The 19515-nt window shown below is 41.6% G+C and overlaps 1 protein-coding gene across 1 annotated transcript; it reads left to right on the forward strand.

The window, feature by feature from the left end:
• Nucleotides 1-253: 253 nt before the first annotated feature.
• On the forward strand, nucleotides 254-14437 carry LOC149438438 (olfactory receptor 6N1-like). Its single transcript, XM_089659951.1, has 3 exons — nucleotides 254-306; nucleotides 1431-1539; nucleotides 13439-14437. Exons 1-3 carry the CDS (start codon nucleotides 254-256, stop codon nucleotides 14417-14419), a joined length of 1143 nt encoding a protein of 380 aa, XP_089516077.1. The 3' UTR covers nucleotides 14420-14437.
• The last annotated feature ends 5078 nt before the right edge of the window (nucleotides 14438-19515 follow it).

Genomic DNA, 19515 nt, shown 5'->3' on the forward strand with positions numbered 1-19515 from the left:
ATGGGAGAGGTCAGCAAGAGAGGGAAAGTCAGATTCATGAAGCCAGGTTTCCATAATCACAAGCAAGTTAAAGGAGTTTATGATAAAAGGGTCGTGGACAGAGGTCAGTTTGTTACAGACAGTGCAGGCATTCCAGAGGGCACAGGTAAAAGGGAGGCTGTTCTAGGAAGAAGAGGATTAGTAACTAGATTGTGTGGATTGCGGCTGCTTTTGGAGGATAGCGGGTGCTGGGTGTGTTGATCAAAGGAAAAAGATGGTGGCCCAGGATTTGGGGATATGTCTCCAGATGTCAGGAGAAGCAGAAGGGTGAGGGAGGTAATATGGGAGTATGATATATATGGAGGGACAGGTTCCAGTGTCCTGGAGGTTTTATTAGTATGTGGGTTCAGAATTAGCAGGAGTTGATGAGTACAGTGGTAAGGTGAAAACAGGAGTGAGGGTGATATATATAAGCTGTGTTGTGGAGAAGAAGGGTGAAGGAGAGAGAGTTTGAAGAGATAGAACACAACTGTGAGAAGGATGAGTAGGGAATGCATGTTACAGAGTGGTGAGATTAAGAAGCAGACTGGATAAGAGCTAAAAGAGCTGGATGGGGAAATAGGTCACCTGTAGTCTGATTAGTATTTGAAGTTGTCAGCTGTGGTTTCTCGCTTTGTGCATTCGCTGAAGTGCAGAGCCAAAGTACAATGCTCAATACTTAATCCAAGATCAATGCTTTATCCATGATGATCATTGCCAATGCAGCCCCTGGCTGTGCTGCCCCTGGCTGTGTCTCCCCTAAGGAAGGCCTAAATTTATACTGAGTTGGGTGGAGGTATTGCCAGTTAATCAATTAGGAATGCTTAGCAGAGACACATGGCTAGCAGGGCAAACTTCTCACACCAAAGGAGGACTACAAGAGGCAACAAGAGAGCAGGAGGGTAGAGTTGTAAAGATTAGGATCAGCTCATAAATTTGGGTCAGACAATAAGATCAAAATAAACACCACAGCGATATGGGCCAGAGTTAAAGATTTTTGAAACAGTAAGAATGACCAAAAAGAACATTGATAGTTATGCATCAGAGGTGGATTTTAAAAGCAGTATAGATTACCATATACATAGCAGTGCATTGTGAATTAGCATTCACACATGGCATGGGCAATATTACAGATGGATATTGCTAGCAGACATTTACCATATAGCAGTGCAGGGTGAATTAATATTCATACATGGCATTGGCAATATTACAGATGGATATTGCTAGCAGACATTTACCTGTGATGGGATAGAGAAGAGTTATTCAGATGATTCAGAGCCAAAGTGCAATGCTCAATACTTAATCCAAGATCAATACTTTATCCATGATGATAGTTGCTAATGCTACCCCTGGCTGTGCTGCCCTTGGCTGTATTACGTGGCTCATGCTAACTATGTCTCTGACCCTGGCAGTTACCTGCTACCAAGCTACGGACACCCATGCTTCTTTGAGCCTTGTATCTCCGTCACCACCTTCAGGGGTTCAGAGCCACAAGGGAAGCCGTCTTGTCCACCAACCAAGGTACATCACAATAGCACAGTAAAGCACAATATAGACATCAACTTTCCCTACACAGTGTGTCAGCTCTTCTTAAACCATTCCAACATAAAGTGGCTGCTGATGAGTATAGTGACTGGGATTCTACATAACAAAGTCACAATTTTTGGACATTCTAACCCTCCTGACCATAGTTGAAAGGTCAGGAAGGGCATTATGGGTCATTAAAATTTGGTCTGATGAATTTCTACATGAATTTGCTGGAAACGTAAACATTAAACCCCAAGCTTTTCCTTGAACCTACCCTGCAGCAATTGCACTCACCTACTGAAAGGTAAGAAGGGTAAGTATTAGCAACACAAGGGTACTCCATCCTTTTCTTTCTCAAAGTGTACCTTTTGTAGTCAGTCACACAATATCTTCCCATCTCTCAGCTTCCCAAGGCCATTTTTTGTGAGCTCACAAACATTGGCACTCCAGCAGTGCTATATCTCCGCGGAATAAAGGTGTGCTCCCAGTTTTCAAAGTGGAGGGATATATTGTGGAAATTGTGAACACTTGGAAGTCTTGCATCTTCAATGCCTGAGTGCAAGAGGTGATGTCTGAGGGATACAAATTATAGTTGTGTTCTCTACCACCTCCTCCTTTACTGGTCTTTCCCCATGTCTTTTCAATGCCTTGCAGATCTTCCCCAGTCTATTTCTGCACTTCTGGAACTCAATGTTCTGAACGTGTTCATTTATGACCACAAATTTCAGAGTTCACTTAGTGAGAATTGGGGTTGATTTACTAAACGTTGAGAGTGCAAAACCTGGTGCAACTCTGCATAGAAACTAAGCAGCTTCCAGATTTTTTGTCAAAGCTTAATGAACAAGTTGAAATTAGAATCTAATTGGCTACCATGCACAGCTGCACCAGATTCTGAGTGATCCCCCAAGGTGTCTGTTACAGTGCAGTCCCTGTACTGTCCCTGGATCCTAAACCTGAACTCAGAAGTCAACCTTTCAACTGACGCCTCAGTTGGAGTCATAAAGTCATGAAGGCTTTTGGTAAAGGTTGTCTCCCCATTAAATCATTTCTGCTTCAATGGGAAACTTTGCTGGTCTTAAACCAACATAAAGTTATTTTGGGTTTTAAGCCCTCTTCTATTCCCAGGGCTGTCTTGGCTTTTTACCTCAACCAACACATTGTTCTTCCAACATTAAGCGCAGCACCAATTCATCGGATTGAGATTTTGCTCTATTGGCTAGTTTTAAAAAAATAAATTCTCTGCTTGTTACTCTGGATTGGCCCAGGAAGGGCATCCCAGTCTCTAGCACCACCATTTCCAGGTGGATCAGTCAGACCAAAGTTCAAGCTTAAGGACAAGGTTCCCACTTTCCACTGAAAGCTCACTCAGTCAGGGTTTGGATTGTTTTTTGAGCTTTTTGGCATCTGGGCCCAGTTTCCCAAGTTTGGATGATTGCCAGCTGGTCCTCTTTGCGTACATCCTCTTTTAAGCCTTTGCTGATGCCAGCTTTGGACAAAAAGTGTCAAAGACAACTCTTTGAGGCCTGTTGGCATATATTACAGTAGTTTTTGACACTGTTGACATGTGTTGCTGTTGTTCATGCATATGTTGGACTGATTTGGGACAACCCAGTTATTTAAGGTTTCTGTGTCCTTCAATGAATGAGAGAGAAAATATAATTTTTTGACTCAATGTGGTACAGACTGCATTAGTAATAGCATGGACATGTAAACAGATTCATTTTTATAGTTTCATGTTGTCTTTCTTGTAGAAGTGATTTGGGGAGCTGAAAAGCTATCACATCACTTTTATATGCACAGTAATGTACCTGTAAAGGCTTCCAAAGCATCTCCTATGCAGAGTTTTGGGTACCGTAGTTTTTGTTATGTTATGGGTGTGTGCAGTTTTAGGGCTTAACATGTTTGGTATCTATTCACTTGAAACAACCTCATCTTTTATATTTTACCACAGGGATAACTAAATGGTGGACCTCAGTCCGAACCCGAACTGGCTGACAGTCCTGTCTGGACTGCAGCCATGCCATTTATCAGCATAAGGTGCTGCAGGTCTCTGCAGGGAATGCTTGCATTGAAAGGAGCACTCTGATATAAATGGGTACTCTGATGTGAGAGGCACTGTGATATAAAGGGGCACTATGATGTGAAGGACTCTGCAATATAAAAGGGCACTGTAATGTAAAGGGTACTGCAGTGGAAAGGGGCACTGCGATGTGAAGGGGAATCGAATATAAAGGGGGGCTGTGATATAAATGGGGACTGTGAACACTGATATAAAGGGGAGACTGTGATGTGAAGGGAGGCTGAGGACACTGATGTAAAGGGGGATTGTGATGTATTATAGTGCAAACATAAGATTCTTCCCCTTTTGGGTGTAACTCCGCTTTAATTTGGTTTTCGAATGTTTGTTAAATTTTGTTTTTGGATTCAAATTTGTTTTTGATATTGTTTTCTAATTTGTTTTCAAATTTGTCTTCAAATTGAGTTTTGGACAAATTTCATTTCACTGTTTCGGATCTGTTTACATTTTTTATTTTTGTGATTCGAAATTCTATACATTTGGATCTCCAAATAAGAAAAAAAATTTGTCAGAAATTCGATCTGGAGCAAAACCAACCCCACATGTCTAAGTCCCACCATATGTGTTAGGAACATGCCATGTTGGCTACAGTCCCCCAAACAAAGGCCCAACACTGAATGATAAACCCATGGTAATGTAGTAGAACAATTTATTATTGTAGAGGAACTTGCCACTCCTTTCATTATATGTATATTAGAATAACCAACACGTAAATAAAATATAAAACATTTTATTTTATTTTTTTTAATTCTGAAAATACTTGTAGCACCCTCTAGTGTGCTACTAGAGTAGTGTAATGTGTTATAGGCAAAATCATTGTGTATGACTCATGGTAGTTGGGTGAGTCATGTGATTAAGGTCGGGTTATTGCAAGTCAGCTGGATGACTCAACAGATTGTGGCTCTATTGCCTCCTCCTAACTCAGGAGGACAATAGAATTTTCCGGAAGTTGGTAAGCAGGAAGGCACGGAGGCCTAATCTGCATATTTATGGGAGGTCTGGCCAACCTCAATTTTGGAGACCCTGGTAGAGTGGTGGACAAGCCTCTAGACTGGGTTTGGGCTATCTCAGGAAGATACATTCAGAGTAGAGGGGCAAATGGGATCAAGGCCTGGAGCAAAGAAGACAGTGTGAGTACAGCAATACACTCTGGGCTCTACAAGGGGAAAGACTTCAACACATAGCACGCTTTCTAAAGACAGCACTGAACCTGATCCTTAATACTTGTCCCAGGATTTCTTCCAAGAAGCCAGCAGGGCTGGCAGTGCTTGTAGGTTGTGGAGCTGGAAGCAGCTCTATACGGGGAGAGAAGATATCTCTGCATGTAGCTACAACAAGTAAAGTGATGTTTGAGGGGCTTCTAGTTCTAGACAGCTGCTACTGGTCCACGATGACTGAAGGCTTTCTGGAACAGAACAGTCCAGGATCTGCCTTTGTACATAGGAGGGAAGTGTCCCCCTCAAGCCAAACTGAGCATCCTATAATCCCTATTCCCCATCCAAGTTGATTTCCCTTAATAAAATAACAAAGCCTATGGACTGGTGATTGTCTCTGGAAGTTGGTGTGAGAAAAACCTGTTGTCTGGCTATGCAGAGAGAGGCTTAGGGATGTCCACAACATAGTGACCCTCACGAGGGTAGAGCTACATGCTAAAGAAAGAAAACAAAATATATTTGTTAAGGAATTATGATCATCAACAGATACACCCTTTAAAAAAACAATGCTTTGAAAGTTTCTAAAGAATATACTGTACATTAAAATGTATATTTATAAATAATATAAATAAATAAATATAAATAGTTTAAAAAATGAATAAATCCATACATTTTGTTTGGTCACTTGTGTCTATGGATAGTTAGTTTAACCATGGATAGTTGGTTTAACCATGAAACAATTTGATTAGTCTGTACAGGGCAAGGCATATGGGAGAGTTATTTTTTATTCAATTATTTATAACCACCAAAACAACAACAACTTCAAAGCAACATTAGTTCATCATTCCTTGGTGAATTATAATTAGCTTTAGATCCCGTTTGTGTTATAACCAGGGGTTTAAATAGAAGTTTAATCACAGCGTAGTTTATTTACCACTAAGAAAAAGTGGAGGAAAAGCCATGCTACACACATGTAGCCAATTACTAAACAACATTTAAACCAATCGTGCAAAATTCAGTTTGTTTCATTCATTTATGAAGAAGATCAAAATATTAAAATTTCAATTCTTGCCAAAAGTTTTCTTTTATTATTTGTCATGGGAGCTGACCTATGGAAGGTAAGTTTGATTTATTGATTATTTTGTTAAAATCTTTGTGTTTATGAAAAATAACACTTAACACTTAAAATAGATTTTGTGCTAGGTAAATATGAAATTACGATTTTTGTTTTCTTTTCCTTTCCTTTTTTTAATGCAATTGAAAAAAAATAAGAAAAGTTATGGAAAGCAAAACCATAAAACAAAAGATAACACAATAAGCTATATGAACCTAAAATAATGTTGACAGTGTAGGGCAGAAAATCTAAAGCATGAGACAATTTTGACTAAAAAAGAACAATTCTCTTCTCGTTACATATATTGCAAAAATATAAAGAAACTTTAATAAATGGCATATTTTTTAAATATATTTTATTATACTTAACCCCTTGGTGACTGAGGGTAAAACTTAATGCCTGAACACAAATTTGGAATTTTGACACATTTATCACAACTACTTTGTGTATCCAAGTGGATTATACCTTGTTTTTTTTTTTCAGGACCAATCGGGTCCTTTTTGTGGTAAATGGTAAAATATAAAATCAGAAATAGTGTCGCGCTCCACTACCAATTGCAAAAAATGTGAATAAATAAATATTTAATCAATAATAGTCCAGCATCAAAGGAATATATATCAATATTACTGCAATTATATTACTGCTGCAAACATGTCCTTATTAAGTCTGTGACTTTGACACTTCTAGTGCTGTGATAGGAGATAATAACCGTGCAGTCCACCAATCATAAAAAATATTGTGCACCTTCCCCGGTTGTGCTCTCACCTGGTGTATATGACCAAACCGTTTAGTGAGGTCATAAAAGCTTGTGTCCCTTTAATTGGACTTAGTTGTAAATGGATAGGATTATCCCTCTTTCCCTGGGATGGATGGATGGATGGATGGATGGAGTGTTCTTTCTTCCCAGCAGGGGGTCCTCTTGCTTTTTATGGATTTTTCTCCACAGGTGTAATGGCCATGAAATGTAATAAAAGAATATAGTGCCTTATCCTCTTTAAAATGTAATTTATTAAATAAAGTAGTGCACTCACATGTATTACATGTTCAAAACACATTAACATTTTGAAATTTGAATCCACAGTAAAGTTTTCCAATATTTCTGAATACTTGCTGTATGTTGCTTTAAGCATCGTGACGTCACACATTCAAATTTGTAAAGAGGATAAGGCACTATATTCTTTTATTACATTTCATGGCCATTACACCTATGGAGAAAAATCCCTAAGGAAGCAAGGAGACCCCCTAGTGGGAAGAGGGATATTCCCATCCATCCGGCTCTATTTATTCACATTTTTTGCAATTGGTAGTGGAGCGCGACACAATTTCTGATTTTATTCTTTATGACACAATGGTATGAGTATGTGTAGAGTGTAAGCGAACCACATTTTTTCACAGTTTTTACACCCATTTTTAATTTTATTTTCACTATTGTATTGGTTTACCACAATTTTAGTATAATTTATAGTATTTAATCATTTAAATATTTATCAGCACTTTGTATACATCATAGTAGCTCACAAGACCGCACACTTTAGTATTACATGGTAAAATATATCCCCTGATTTTTTTCATTATTAAAGGAAAATTGGCCCCAAATTGTAACAGCAGCCCACCAAGTGGTATGCCATGGGTCAGCGCATGTTGAAGCGCACAGTGCACAAACCAACTGTCTACCAGAGTCAATAGATAAAGACCTCCAAACTTCATGTGGCCTTCAGATTATCACAACAACAGTGCGTAGAGAGCTTCATGGAATGGGTTTCCATGGCCGAGCAGCTGCACCCAAGCCTTACATCACCAAGTGCAATGCAAAACGTCAGATGCAGTAGTGTAAAGTATGCCACCACTGGACTTTAGAGCAGTGGAGGCGTGTTCTCTGGTGTGACCAATCACGCTTCTCTGTCTGGAAATCCGATGGACGTGTCTGGGTTTGTCGGTTGCCAGAATGGTACTTGCCTGACTGCATTGTGCCAAGTGTAAAGTTTGGTGGAAGGAGGATTATGGTGTGGGGTTGTTTTTCAGGGGTTGGGCTTGGCCCCTTAGTTCCACTGAAGGGAACTCTTAAGGCATAAGCATACCAGGACATTTTGGACAATTTCAAGCTTCCAACTTTGTGGGAACCGTTTGGGGATGGCCCCTTCCTGTTCCAACATGACTGCGCACCAATGCACAATGCAAAGTCCATGAAGACATGGATGAGCCAGTTTGGGGTGGAGGAACTTGACTGACCTGCACAGAGTCCTGACGTCAACCCGATAGAACAGCTTTAGGATGAATTAAAGTGGAGACTGCGAGCCAGGTCTTCTTGTCTGACATTAGTGCCTGACTTCACAAATGCACTTCTGGAAGAATGGACAAACATTTCCATAGACACACTCCTAAACCATGTGGACAGCCTTCCCAGAAGAGTTGAAGCTGTTATAGCTGCAAAGGGCAGGGCCAACTCAATATTGAACCCTTTCAGACTAGGATTGGGACTCCACTAAAGTTCATGTGTGTGTGTAAAGGCAGGCATTCAGGTCAGTGCTACATTCAGCTCAGGGCTGAGAGGCTCTGCAGATCAGTTTCCTTGTTCAAACAATTTTATTAACAATAAATCAGAGTGGAACAAACAAAGAGACATTGCTAATGTACACTGGACATTGAAGTGGCAATAGGACATTAAAAAAACAATATGAATGAGGGCCATAGTACAATTGTCTATACATTACTAGCAGAAACAGGTAGGTAAAAGTTGACAACAAAAGACATTATTGTTCCAGCCAAAGTGATGTCTCCCAAATGCATTAAAGAAATAGGGGGATGTTTAAAGGGGGGTCAGACAGGGGTGGGGGGGGGAGGGGAAGAGGAACAGCAACAATGACTCCATGAGTGTTCAGCAAGTGTACAATAACCCCTACGTGTTGTGTACAAAGGGCCAATGACAATATCTTTAGCGCATAGTACACAAATCAGGGGAGAAGGAGTGATTCATAAAAATTAGGCGGGAGGAAGCGTTATACCCAGGGGCTCCATATGCGCAAGAATTTAGGAATCGTGTCGAGAATTGTGGCTTCCACCTTTGCATGTATCATGGCTTGCGTTATTCTGGTTTTGACGGCCGCAACACTTAGGGTGGGGGATTTCCAGGATTTCGCTATAACCTGTTTAGCTGCCGTCGTAACTTGCATAATGAGCTTAACTTGCGAATTGGAGATGCCAGGGGGGCATTGATTGAGTAGGGCAGTCATTGGGTCGGGTTGTAGGGTGATAGTGCTAAGTGTAGATAACATGGCAAAAATGTCATCCCAAAAGATTCGGGCTATTGGGCAGTCCCACCACATATGGTAATGTGTTCCTGGGTCTGTACAGCCTCTAAAACAGTTGGGCGAGTAATTAGGGGTGAATTTTGCGATTCTTGCCGGGACCAAGTACCAGCGGGTTAAGATTTTATAATTTGTTTCCAATGTTATAATGTTCTGTGAGGATGATTTTCTGTTGGCCCAAATGCGGTCCCATTCAGACGGATCGAATTCCTTACCCAAATCCACTTCCCACTTGTGGGTATACAGAGGGGGGGACGTGGTAATCGAGGTAGTAAAGAGTGAATATAAGCAGGAGATAAGCCCACGTCTATGAGGGTCTTTGCAGCACGCTCGTTCAAAGATAGACATGGTGTCTGGTCGATTGATTATTGTGGTGTAGGGGGCGTAAAAGTGTTGTAGCTGCAGGTACCGAAATATCTCGGAGGCTGGGAGGCCATGCGTTTCCCACAGCGAGGCAAAGGATTTAAACTTATTCCTCTGTAGGAAGTGATGTGTACGGAATAAATTAGCAGAGGACCAGGCTTTGAATAAAAGGGGTGTCTGCCTGGCCAGGGGAAAAGCTGGGTTTCGCAGGAACGAGAGCATAGGATTATGTGGAGATTGGAGGAGATAGCGGGTTTTCAATTTGTCCCATAAGGATAGGAAGTGAGAAGTGATGGGGTTGGATATAGTGCGGCGGTCTATTGGCCTCAACCAGAGCAAGTTAGCTGTAGATAAGGGGTCACATTCTATCGATTCAAGCACAACCCATTGAGGGATTTCAAAAGTTGCATGATATTTAGGTAACTGGGCTAAATGCGCTGCTAGATAATATTTGCTAATATCGGGTAGGCCTAGACCACCACTGAGCTTAGGGCGATAGAGGGTGGAGCGAGGTATACGAGGGCGAGTATTGCCCCAAATATAGGAAAAGATGCGACGCTGCAGTGTGCGGAGGTAATGAGGGGGGACTGGGACTGGGAGGACTCTAAACAGATATAGAATTTTTGGGAGGATTGACATCTTAATAACTGCTATTCTGCCTAGCCATGCGAGGGGAAGGGAAGACCATTTGGTCAGAAGGGCAGAAAGGTGGTTTAGCATCGGAAGATAATTAGCTGCGTAAAGGTCTGATAGCTTAGGAGTCAGTTTGATTCCCAAGAAAGGGATATGGCACTGTGACCAAGGGAATGGTAAAATCTGCTTCAAGTGCGCCAATTCTATAGGGGGGAGAGAAATGTTGAGTGCTGTTGATTTATTGGGGTTTATTATTAGACCCGAGAGCTCGCCAAACTTCTCGAGAAGCCGGAGTAAGGAAGGAGAGGAGGTCAATGGAGATGTGAGAAAGAGCAAGACGTCATCCGCAAGGAGACATAATTTATGATGAGTGCCCCCTATTTCGAGTCCCTTAACATCCGGGTTAGCTCTGATTAAGAGGGCTAGGGGCTCTATAGCCAGGGCAAAGAGCAGGGGGGACAGAGAACAGCCCTGTCTCGTGCCTCTAGAAATCGGGAAATGAGCTTACCTGTGCCCCAGATACCTAATTGTGGCTGAAGGCTCTCGATACAGCGAGAAGATCCAGGTTAAGAAGTGTGGGCCAAAACCCCAATGATGCAAAATATAGTTGAGGTATGGCCATGAGACGGTATCGAATGCTTTTCGGATATCTAGGGAGAGGAAACAGGCAGGAATATTACGAGACCTGGCTAAGTTTGCTAAAAGAGATGCACTCCTGATGTTATCACCCGCTTGTCTAGTTGGGATAAAGCCCGCTTGGTCGTTATGAATTAGAGAACCAATACACAAATTAAGACGTGAAGAGAGGATTTTTGCTAGCAGTTTGATGTCAATGTTAAGTGCAGATCAGTTTCATGACATCTCTCTCTGCTCTAGAACCTCGGAGAAGATTCTAGAAGCAGTGGGCGGGGATGAGGATGAGCTGGTCTGCACTCTCCTGACCAATCCCCAAGCAGGAGGCATGCCTCGGGTTCAGGACAGCCCTTAAAAGTGGCTGAGATGCAGGACCCTCTGAGGAGGCCCAGTGGGAAGGGTGCTGGAAAGGAGGATCACTCAGCATCATCAACCCCCAGAGCAAGGACCACCTGTAGCTCCAGAAAAAGAGCTAGCCCAGCAGAAGGTCTGAAGGCAGCCACCTACATAAATCTGCATGGAGGACTGAGACTGAGTGAGTACACCTACACCCCCTAGGCCAAACAAAGAAAAAAGAGCACTCTGGTGGGAAACCTGATTAGCTCCTTACCTGGGACTGTTTCATTTAAAGTGGCAGGCACTGGATTCCCTTGCCCAGGGATTCCTTCAGGCAACTGTATAAGAAGAGGATTATCTGGGGTCTGAGGAGGTACTCCTGGAGAGGCTAGAGTGCTCTCCAAGCATAAGTTCTACTGTGTAAAGACTTGTACATAGTTGCTAAGGAGTTTGTCCTCAGTTGCAGTTCCACTGGGCATCCCGTAAACCCCTTACCTCATCCAAGTTCAACACCCTTTAATAAAACATAAAAAGCCAAACTCAAGGACTGTTTACTGACTCTGAATGCAAGTCTGTAGAAAACTGTGTGTTGCCTGGCTGTGCAGGACTACAGGGGAACCCAAATCTCTAGCGACTCCTAAGGGGGTAGTGCTACATATACTAATGCTGGAAAGGCTATTGTTTGAGCAATTAGATCAAGGGTCTTGAATTAAAATTCACGTAGGACCAGTCAGTAACATTTTCTTCTGTCAGAGGTCTCATGTTTGCACCATAACACAGCACAGCTCCCCCTGTACATCACAGATCCCCCTGTACATCACAGCTCCCCCTGTATGTCACAGCTCAGTGTCTTTAACCTATCCTTCCCCTCATAGCCTCCTTTACATCACAACCCTTTTTAACATCACAGTCCCTTCTTTACATTAGTGACCACAATCTCCAATTACTTTTACATCACAATCCCCTTCATATCACAGCCTCATCTCTTTAAGGTAGTACTACACAGTCATCAGCTCCCCTTCACAACACAGATCCCCTTTCATTGGAGTCCCCTAAATATCAGCACAGCACGGTGGCTAAATGGTTAGCACTTCCACCTGGCAGTACTAGGGTCGTTGGTTCGAATCCCAGCCACGGCACCACCTGCCTGGAGTTTGCATGTCCTCCCTGTGATTGTGTGAGTTTCCTCCAGGTACTCTGGTTTCCTCCCACACTCCAAAGACTTGTTGGTAGGTAAATTGTCTCCTGTCTAAATTGGCCCTAGTATATATATGTATGAATGTGAGTTAGGGACTTTAGATTGTACACCCCTTGAGGGTTAGGGATTGATGTGAATGTAAAATATATACTGTATGTAAAGCGCTGTGTAAATTGACAGCGCTATATAAGTGCCTGAAATAAACAAATATCACAGTGCCCCTTCATATCACAGTATACCTTTTACATTGTATTCTCCTTCACATCACAGTGCCCTATTACTTTGCCGTACCCTTTATAACAAAGCACCCCTTTATAACACAGCACCCCTTTATAACACAACAGTCCTTTATAACACAGCACCCCTTTATAACACAGTTCCTCTCACATCAGAGTGCCCATTTATATTACAGTGCCCTTTTCAATACAAGCCTCCCCAGCCTCACAGTTCTACCTTCAGCAGGGCAGAGGCAGTTATCTGCTTGGGATATCCTCTCCTGGGTGTCCCACCTATCATCTTCACAGCAGGGCCGGGGGCAAGAGGTGCTGCAGATCTGGACGGAGGACAGGAGCTACACAACTCATTATATTACCAATCAGGTGATTACCGCTTGTTAGTTTGAAAAGACTCTCCCTCTCTGTGCAGATCTGCAGCACCTCCCACCCCCTGCCCTACCCCTACTGTAAGGATGAAAACAGTGGCCAGGTAGGGGACCCGGGAGAAGACACCCAGCTGCTAAATGGCCCAGACAGGACTGTCGCTTGGTCTGGGTCCAGACCATGGTCCACCATTTAGTGATCTCTAAATTAGATATTATGTATCATTTGCTAGTTTTCACTAAGATGCACCTGCTGCATCTCCTGGTACCCAGCCCCTGAGCCCACACATCATCCACTCCATCCAGGAGGATTTAGCACTGTCCATACTGTAACTCTGGCAACCAATGTTGAAGCCCTAATGAAGGAGGATGCTTTGGCTCAAAACGTGTTTGTAACTGGTTTGTTACTGGTTATAGCGCTGATGCTATTTGAGCACCAAAATAATATAATGAATTAATTCTATTTATTTTACATGATCTAGGCCAATGAAGATTCCTTGCAATCTGTTTCTTCCAATGCAACTTTTACCCATGTGACAGAATTCATCCTTTTTGGATTCCCGAACTTCCAGAATTTCAACAATTTACTATCTTGTGCATTGTTTTGTATCTACTTCTTCACCCTCTCTGGCAATGGCTTTATATTCTTCTTGGTCATCTTTGACCGGCATCTCCATACCCCAATGTATTTCTTTGTCAGCAATTTGTCCTTTATAGATATGACTTACACTTCAGTAACCATCCCGAAGATGTTGGCCAAGTTCCTGATGAACCTGGATACCATTCACTTCACCGCCTGCTTTGTACAGATGTATATTTTTTTGTCTTTGGGAGCAACAGAGTGTATTCTCCTGGCCGTAATGGCCTACGATCGCTACATAGCTATATGCTCACCCTTACACTACCAAACCATCATGACAAGACAACTTTACATAATACTGGCAATGGCAGCCTGGTGTGGAGGCTTTGCTGCTCCAATCACAAACACCCTTCTTGCCTTAAAGTTACCTTACTGTGGCCCCAACATACTCTACACTTACTACTGTGATTGTGCTCCACTGCTCAGTTTGGCTTGTGCTGACCTATCCTTCCAGATGTCAGTTGGGGCTTTCTGTGGTGCCGTTGTCATTTTGTCAAGCTTTTCTGTAATTCTTATATCTTACACTAAGATTATTTTAGCAATCCTCAGAATCAGTTCCAAAGGAGGCCGGAAGAAAACCTTTTCTACCTGCGCCTCTCACTTTACAGTTGTCAGTATATATTTCTTGCCGATTATGTTTGTGTACATTCGTCCAACAGCCTCCTACTCATCTGATGGGGACTCTTTGGTGGCCATGTTATATACAGTATTAACTCCCATGATGAATCCCATAATATACAGCATGAGAAACAAAGACATTAAAATTGCTTTCCAGAGGAAAATAGGCTTCATCTGTACCAGAAGTAGTTTGGCCACAGAATAGAACGCATGTGATTATTGAATAAAGCCATTTCTTAACTTGGATGTATGTCCTTTAGAAGATGAATTAAATGGACATTGTATAACAGTTTTGGCTCAACTTGTTCTTAATTTTATACAGTTTTAGACTGATTTTTTTTACTATATATGCATTATTTGCAATGGTTTATGAGCTTCTGGCGCTGCTCAAGGCTGTGAATTATATTCACCCTGCTGGCAGAAACGAGAGAAGGGAGCAGCATCCTGAGTTACTCCAGAGACTTGGCCGTGTGTAAGGGGGTGAACGACGCTGAAACCAGTTTCCAGAAGTCAGGCAACAACACTGTGTGATGAATGGCCTAAGCTGTCGCTCCAGCCATGCCACTTACGCGTTCCGTCCCACCCATGGGGGGCTTCGTCATAAAGCTTCTGTGACCAAGCCTCCTATGGGCGGTGTGAAACGCATCAGCAGGCATGGCCGGAACTGTGGCTGAGCCCATCCATCACACGGTGTCATTGCCTGACTCCTGGGGATTGGTATATATACATTATTATTGTGAAATGGGGGATGTTTAGCTTTCCTGGAAGATGCATTTTTGAAGTGAGTTCATATCAGTCTGAACTATGTTTAACCATTTGCCCTCCTGAGGATTTACCCCCCTTCCTGACCAGGCCTTTTTTTGTTATTCAGCACTGCACTTTTCAGCTGGTAATTGTGCGGTCATTCAATGCTGTACCTTTTTTTACACAAATAGAGCTTTCTTTCAGTGGTGTTTGATCACCTGTGCGCTTTTTATTTTTTGCGCTATAAACAAAAAAAAAAAAATTTGAAAAAAAACCCAATATTTTTTACTTTTGGCTATAAAAAATATATAGCAAACTCAAAATTAGTCATACATTTAGGCCAAAATGTATTCTGCTACATGTCTTTGGTAAAAAAATATCCCAATAAGTGTATATTGATTGCTTTGTGTGAAAGTTATAGCGTCTACAAACTATGGTATAGTTACTGCAATTTACACCATTTTTTGCTACTCGGCGCTGCACTTGTTTAACTGACAATTGCACGGTCATGCAAAGCTGTACCCAAACGAAATTTATGTCCTTTTTTTCACACAAATAGAGGTTTCTTTCAGTGGTATTTGATTGCCTGTGCACTTTTTATTTTTTGTGCTATATACAAAAAAATACTGAAAATATTGAAAAAAAAACCCAATATTTTTACTTTGGCTATAAAAAATATATAGTAAACTCAAAGTTACTTATACATTTAGGCCAAAATGTATTCTGCTACATGTCTTTGGTAAAAAAATCCCAATCAGTGTATATTGATTGCTTTGTGGGAAAGTTATAGCGTCTACAAACTATAGTATAGATACTGCAATTTAAGCCATTTTTTGCTATACAGCGCTGCACTAGTTTAACTGACAATTGCTCGGTCATTCAAAGCTGTACCCAGATTAAATTTTTGTCCTTTCTTTCACACAAATAGAGCTTTCTTTTGGTGGTATTTGATCACCTGTGTGCTTTTTATTTTTTGCGCTATAAATAAAAAAAAATAAAAATTTAAATTTTCTCAATTCTGTCATAAAAAAAATCCCAAAAAATCAAATTTTGTCATAAATTTAAGTTAATATGTATTCTGCTACATGTCTTTGGTAAAAAAAAATCCCAATAAGTGTATATTTATTGCTTTGTGTGAAAGTTATAACTATTGGTATAGATACAGCAATTTACACAGCTTTTACTTTCTGACTGCCTATCACATTTCTTGAGCTGCAAAAATATCAAGATAGTACAAACACCCCCAAATGACCTCTTTTCAGAAGGTAGACACCCTAAGCTATCTGCTGAGAGGCATATTGAGTCCATGGAAGATTTATTTTCTTTTCCACAAGTTTTTGGAAAATTACAAAAACTTTTTTTTTGCACAAATTTGTCACTTAAATGATATATTGCTCACACAAGCCATGGGTATATGTGGAATTACACCCCAAAATACATTCTGATACTTCTACTAAGTATGGGGACACCACATGTGTGAGACTTTTTGGGAGCCTATCCACATACAGGAGCCTGAAATCCAATGACCCCTTTGAAAGCCTGAAGGTGCGTAAATTCCTTATTTCATTTCCTCACTACCTATCACAGTTTTGGAGGCCCTGAAATGCCAGGAGAGCACCAAAATCCCCCCCAAATGACCCCTTTTTGCAAAGTAGACACCCCAAGGAATTTGATAAGAAGCATGGGGAGGATTTTGCAGATCTCGTTTGTCGCCACACGTTTTTGGAAAATAAAGGGGTCATTTGGGGGGGGGGGAGGTTTGGTGCTACCCTGGCATTTCAGGGCCTCCAAAACTGTGATAGGTAGTGTAATGAGGAAATCCCTTTAAAAGCCTGAAGGTACTTATTGGATTTTGGGGTCCTGTACTTGGCTAAACTGCCAAAATGTCTCTCACATGTGGTACCCCCATACTCGAGAGAAGTAGCAGAATGTATTTTGGGGAGTAATTCCACATATACCCATGGCATGTGAGCAATAAATTATTTAAGTGACGATTGTGTGTAAAAAAAAATATTTTTGTCATTTTCCAAAAACTTGTGGTGAAAAAAATAAATTCTTCTATTGACTCAACATGCCTCTCAGAAAATAGTTTGGGGTGTTTACTTTCCAAAAAGGCATCATTTTGGCGGGATGGGGGGCAATAGAAGTTTATGCCACACATCACCCACTCTTCCAACCAAGCCTTTTCTGACCCTTTTGGTTCACATGGAAAAAAATCAGTATTGTTTGCTAGGAAATTACTTTGAACCCCCAAACATTATATATATTTAAAGCAGACACCCTAGTGAATAAATATATATATATAAGGGGTATAAGTGAGCGCAAAGGTAGCACAGCTGCTGGCATTAAAGGTAAAACCTTTTAACCTCTAAACAGTCATATAAATACAAATGCAGCGCTTGAGATAGCAATATTGTAGTACTAATGTGGGCGCTAAAAAGCGCTAAAAATGATTAGAATTTAAATGGTGAACCGTCATAAAATAACGCATGTGCTTGATATAAGCAACAATAACAAAGTGACTGAAGTGCGTTATAAATAAACAGGGTAAGAAAGTCCAAAATTCAAGGTAATCCGTGATTCGTGCTGGTGATCTCCGTGATGTAGACCAATAATGTGAATGCACTCACCAGAAGCGCAGAAAATATGCGCATATGTATATCTTATCCCAGTGTGGTCATCAGGGTGTAGGCGAGGTTGGTGGAATCATTTGGCACACCATAAGCACACAAACTAACTCCAATCTCACTCACAGGACACTCTCAGCTTCCAGGGACAACTCCAGGTAAGCCTCAGACCACCGGATCAATTTCCACATAGAACTAAGGATTTCTCCTCCTTGGGGGCTCGTATACACTAAGTCAAAGTCAAATGAAGTACTAATAGTGTAGTATTTTATTAATTGGAAAGGATTAATATATTGAAAAAGTCAGCATTCACATGAAGACAAGTAAAGATGGCCACCGGCCCTCCATGCAGCCGTCTGCGGCGTGACGTCACTATTGCAGGCTCCTCCATGCAATCGGCCGCATGGAAGGCCAGTGGCGGGGGGGGGGGGGGGGGGTAGAGGGTGCTTTTTTTAAGTTAACTTGATTTTTTACATTATTTTTACACTGTCCCTTTAATATCCCCTATAACTTCAATGGGCATTGTCATATATTCTTTTTTGAGAAATCTGGGGTCTATCAGATTCTAGATATCTCCTCTGCCCTTGCATTATCTATGTGCCAAACTGGCCATCCCAGGCCCCCATGCTTCAGCATATATGCTATTTTTTTTAACTGCGGATGAAAAATATAATCCAACAGTGCTGCACACACCTATTTATGTATATTCCAAGAGCAAGACCCTGTTGCTGTCAGAATAAACAAGTTGTGCTGCAGCTGAATGACATTTCTGCAAAGAAAACAGCAATTGTTAACAATAAAACAGTAAAATCGTAACAGTAGAATAGTAGTAATTTATTTTTGGACTTGAACTTTTTATTTTTATTTATTTTTAAACTTTAACTTTTTAAAACAGATTATAGGGTCTCTCAAAATGCAATAGCCAATTTCCTGACTACCTAACATCTTTCGAGACCCTGTGTATATATGTGCCTTAGACTGTGTCGTGCTGTACCCTATACTAATACTCCACTAGTGTATGGTAGCGACAAAAGCAGTCCTTGAGGCATAGACTAGGTTGGCCAGGACATGAGGGACAAAAAAAGCGGGTGTCATGCCTATATCCATGTCTGCTACAGACACAACATCTTTTTTGGGGTGTCCTTTGGGTTGGGGTACCAGGAATGGCATCGGGAAAATGTCTCTCATGCAGCCGGCTAACTGAATCTGGGTTGGGGGTATGGGCCACAGCACCTTCTGGATACAAAAGGGTCGTGATGATCTCTTCCTGGAATTTTAGGAAGGATCCACTTTGTCCAGTTGCTTTGTAAAGCACAAAAGCATTATATAGAGTCAACTGAAATGAATAAACATACACGTTTTTGTACCAGTGTCTGGCTTATGGGGAAACTAAGTATGGCTTCATCACCTGGTCGTTGAAGTCCACCCCTCCCATGTTAAGGTTATAGTCGTGGACACAGAGGGGCTTCTCAACAACACCAGCTGCCGTGGCAATTTGGAAGGTCATGTCTGAGTGAATGGAAGACAGGACGAAAGCATCCTGTTTGTCCTTCCACTTCACTGTAAGCAATTCATCAATTCATCATTCCTCAAGCCCTTTCCCTCTTTCTAAGTCGGTTATTTGCAAGCCGTTGGAGGAAGCCTCGGTGATTAGGTCGCACGGTGCCACATGCGCCAATTCCAAGATAGTACAAATGTCTAAATAGTGGCACGCTTTAATAAAAGCTGTCCACGTGTAAGTGGTACCCCATGTGGAAAAATGAGGACACCAAGTCCCAAACTATCTTGCCACTGTTCCCCATGTAGTCTGGGCATTTGGGGAGGGTCCACGTGACTATCTTTTCCCTCGTAAATCCAAAACTTGTATGTATAGCCTTTTGCCCTCTCACAGGTCTTCTATATCTTGACCCCATATCTGGCACGCTTGCTG

This window comes from Staurois parvus, unplaced genomic scaffold (assembly GCF_062004578.1).
Source record: "Staurois parvus isolate SC_StPar_1 unplaced genomic scaffold, SC_StPar_1.0 ptg001192l, whole genome shotgun sequence".
NCBI classification, from domain to species: Eukaryota; Metazoa; Chordata; class Amphibia; order Anura; family Ranidae; genus Staurois; species Staurois parvus.

Coding starts and splice junctions, on each gene's coding strand:
- LOC149438438 (XM_089659951.1), top strand. CDS start 254: ATGGTGGCCCAGGATTTGGGGATATGTCTCCAGATGTCAGGAGAAGCA. Junction 307..1,430: donor ATGTCAGGAGAAGCAGAAGG/GTGAGGGAGGTA, acceptor TGACCCTGGCAG/TTACCTGCTACCAAGCTACG. Junction 1,540..13,438: donor CGTCTTGTCCACCAACCAAG/GTACATCACAAT, acceptor TACATGATCTAG/GCCAATGAAGATTCCTTGCA.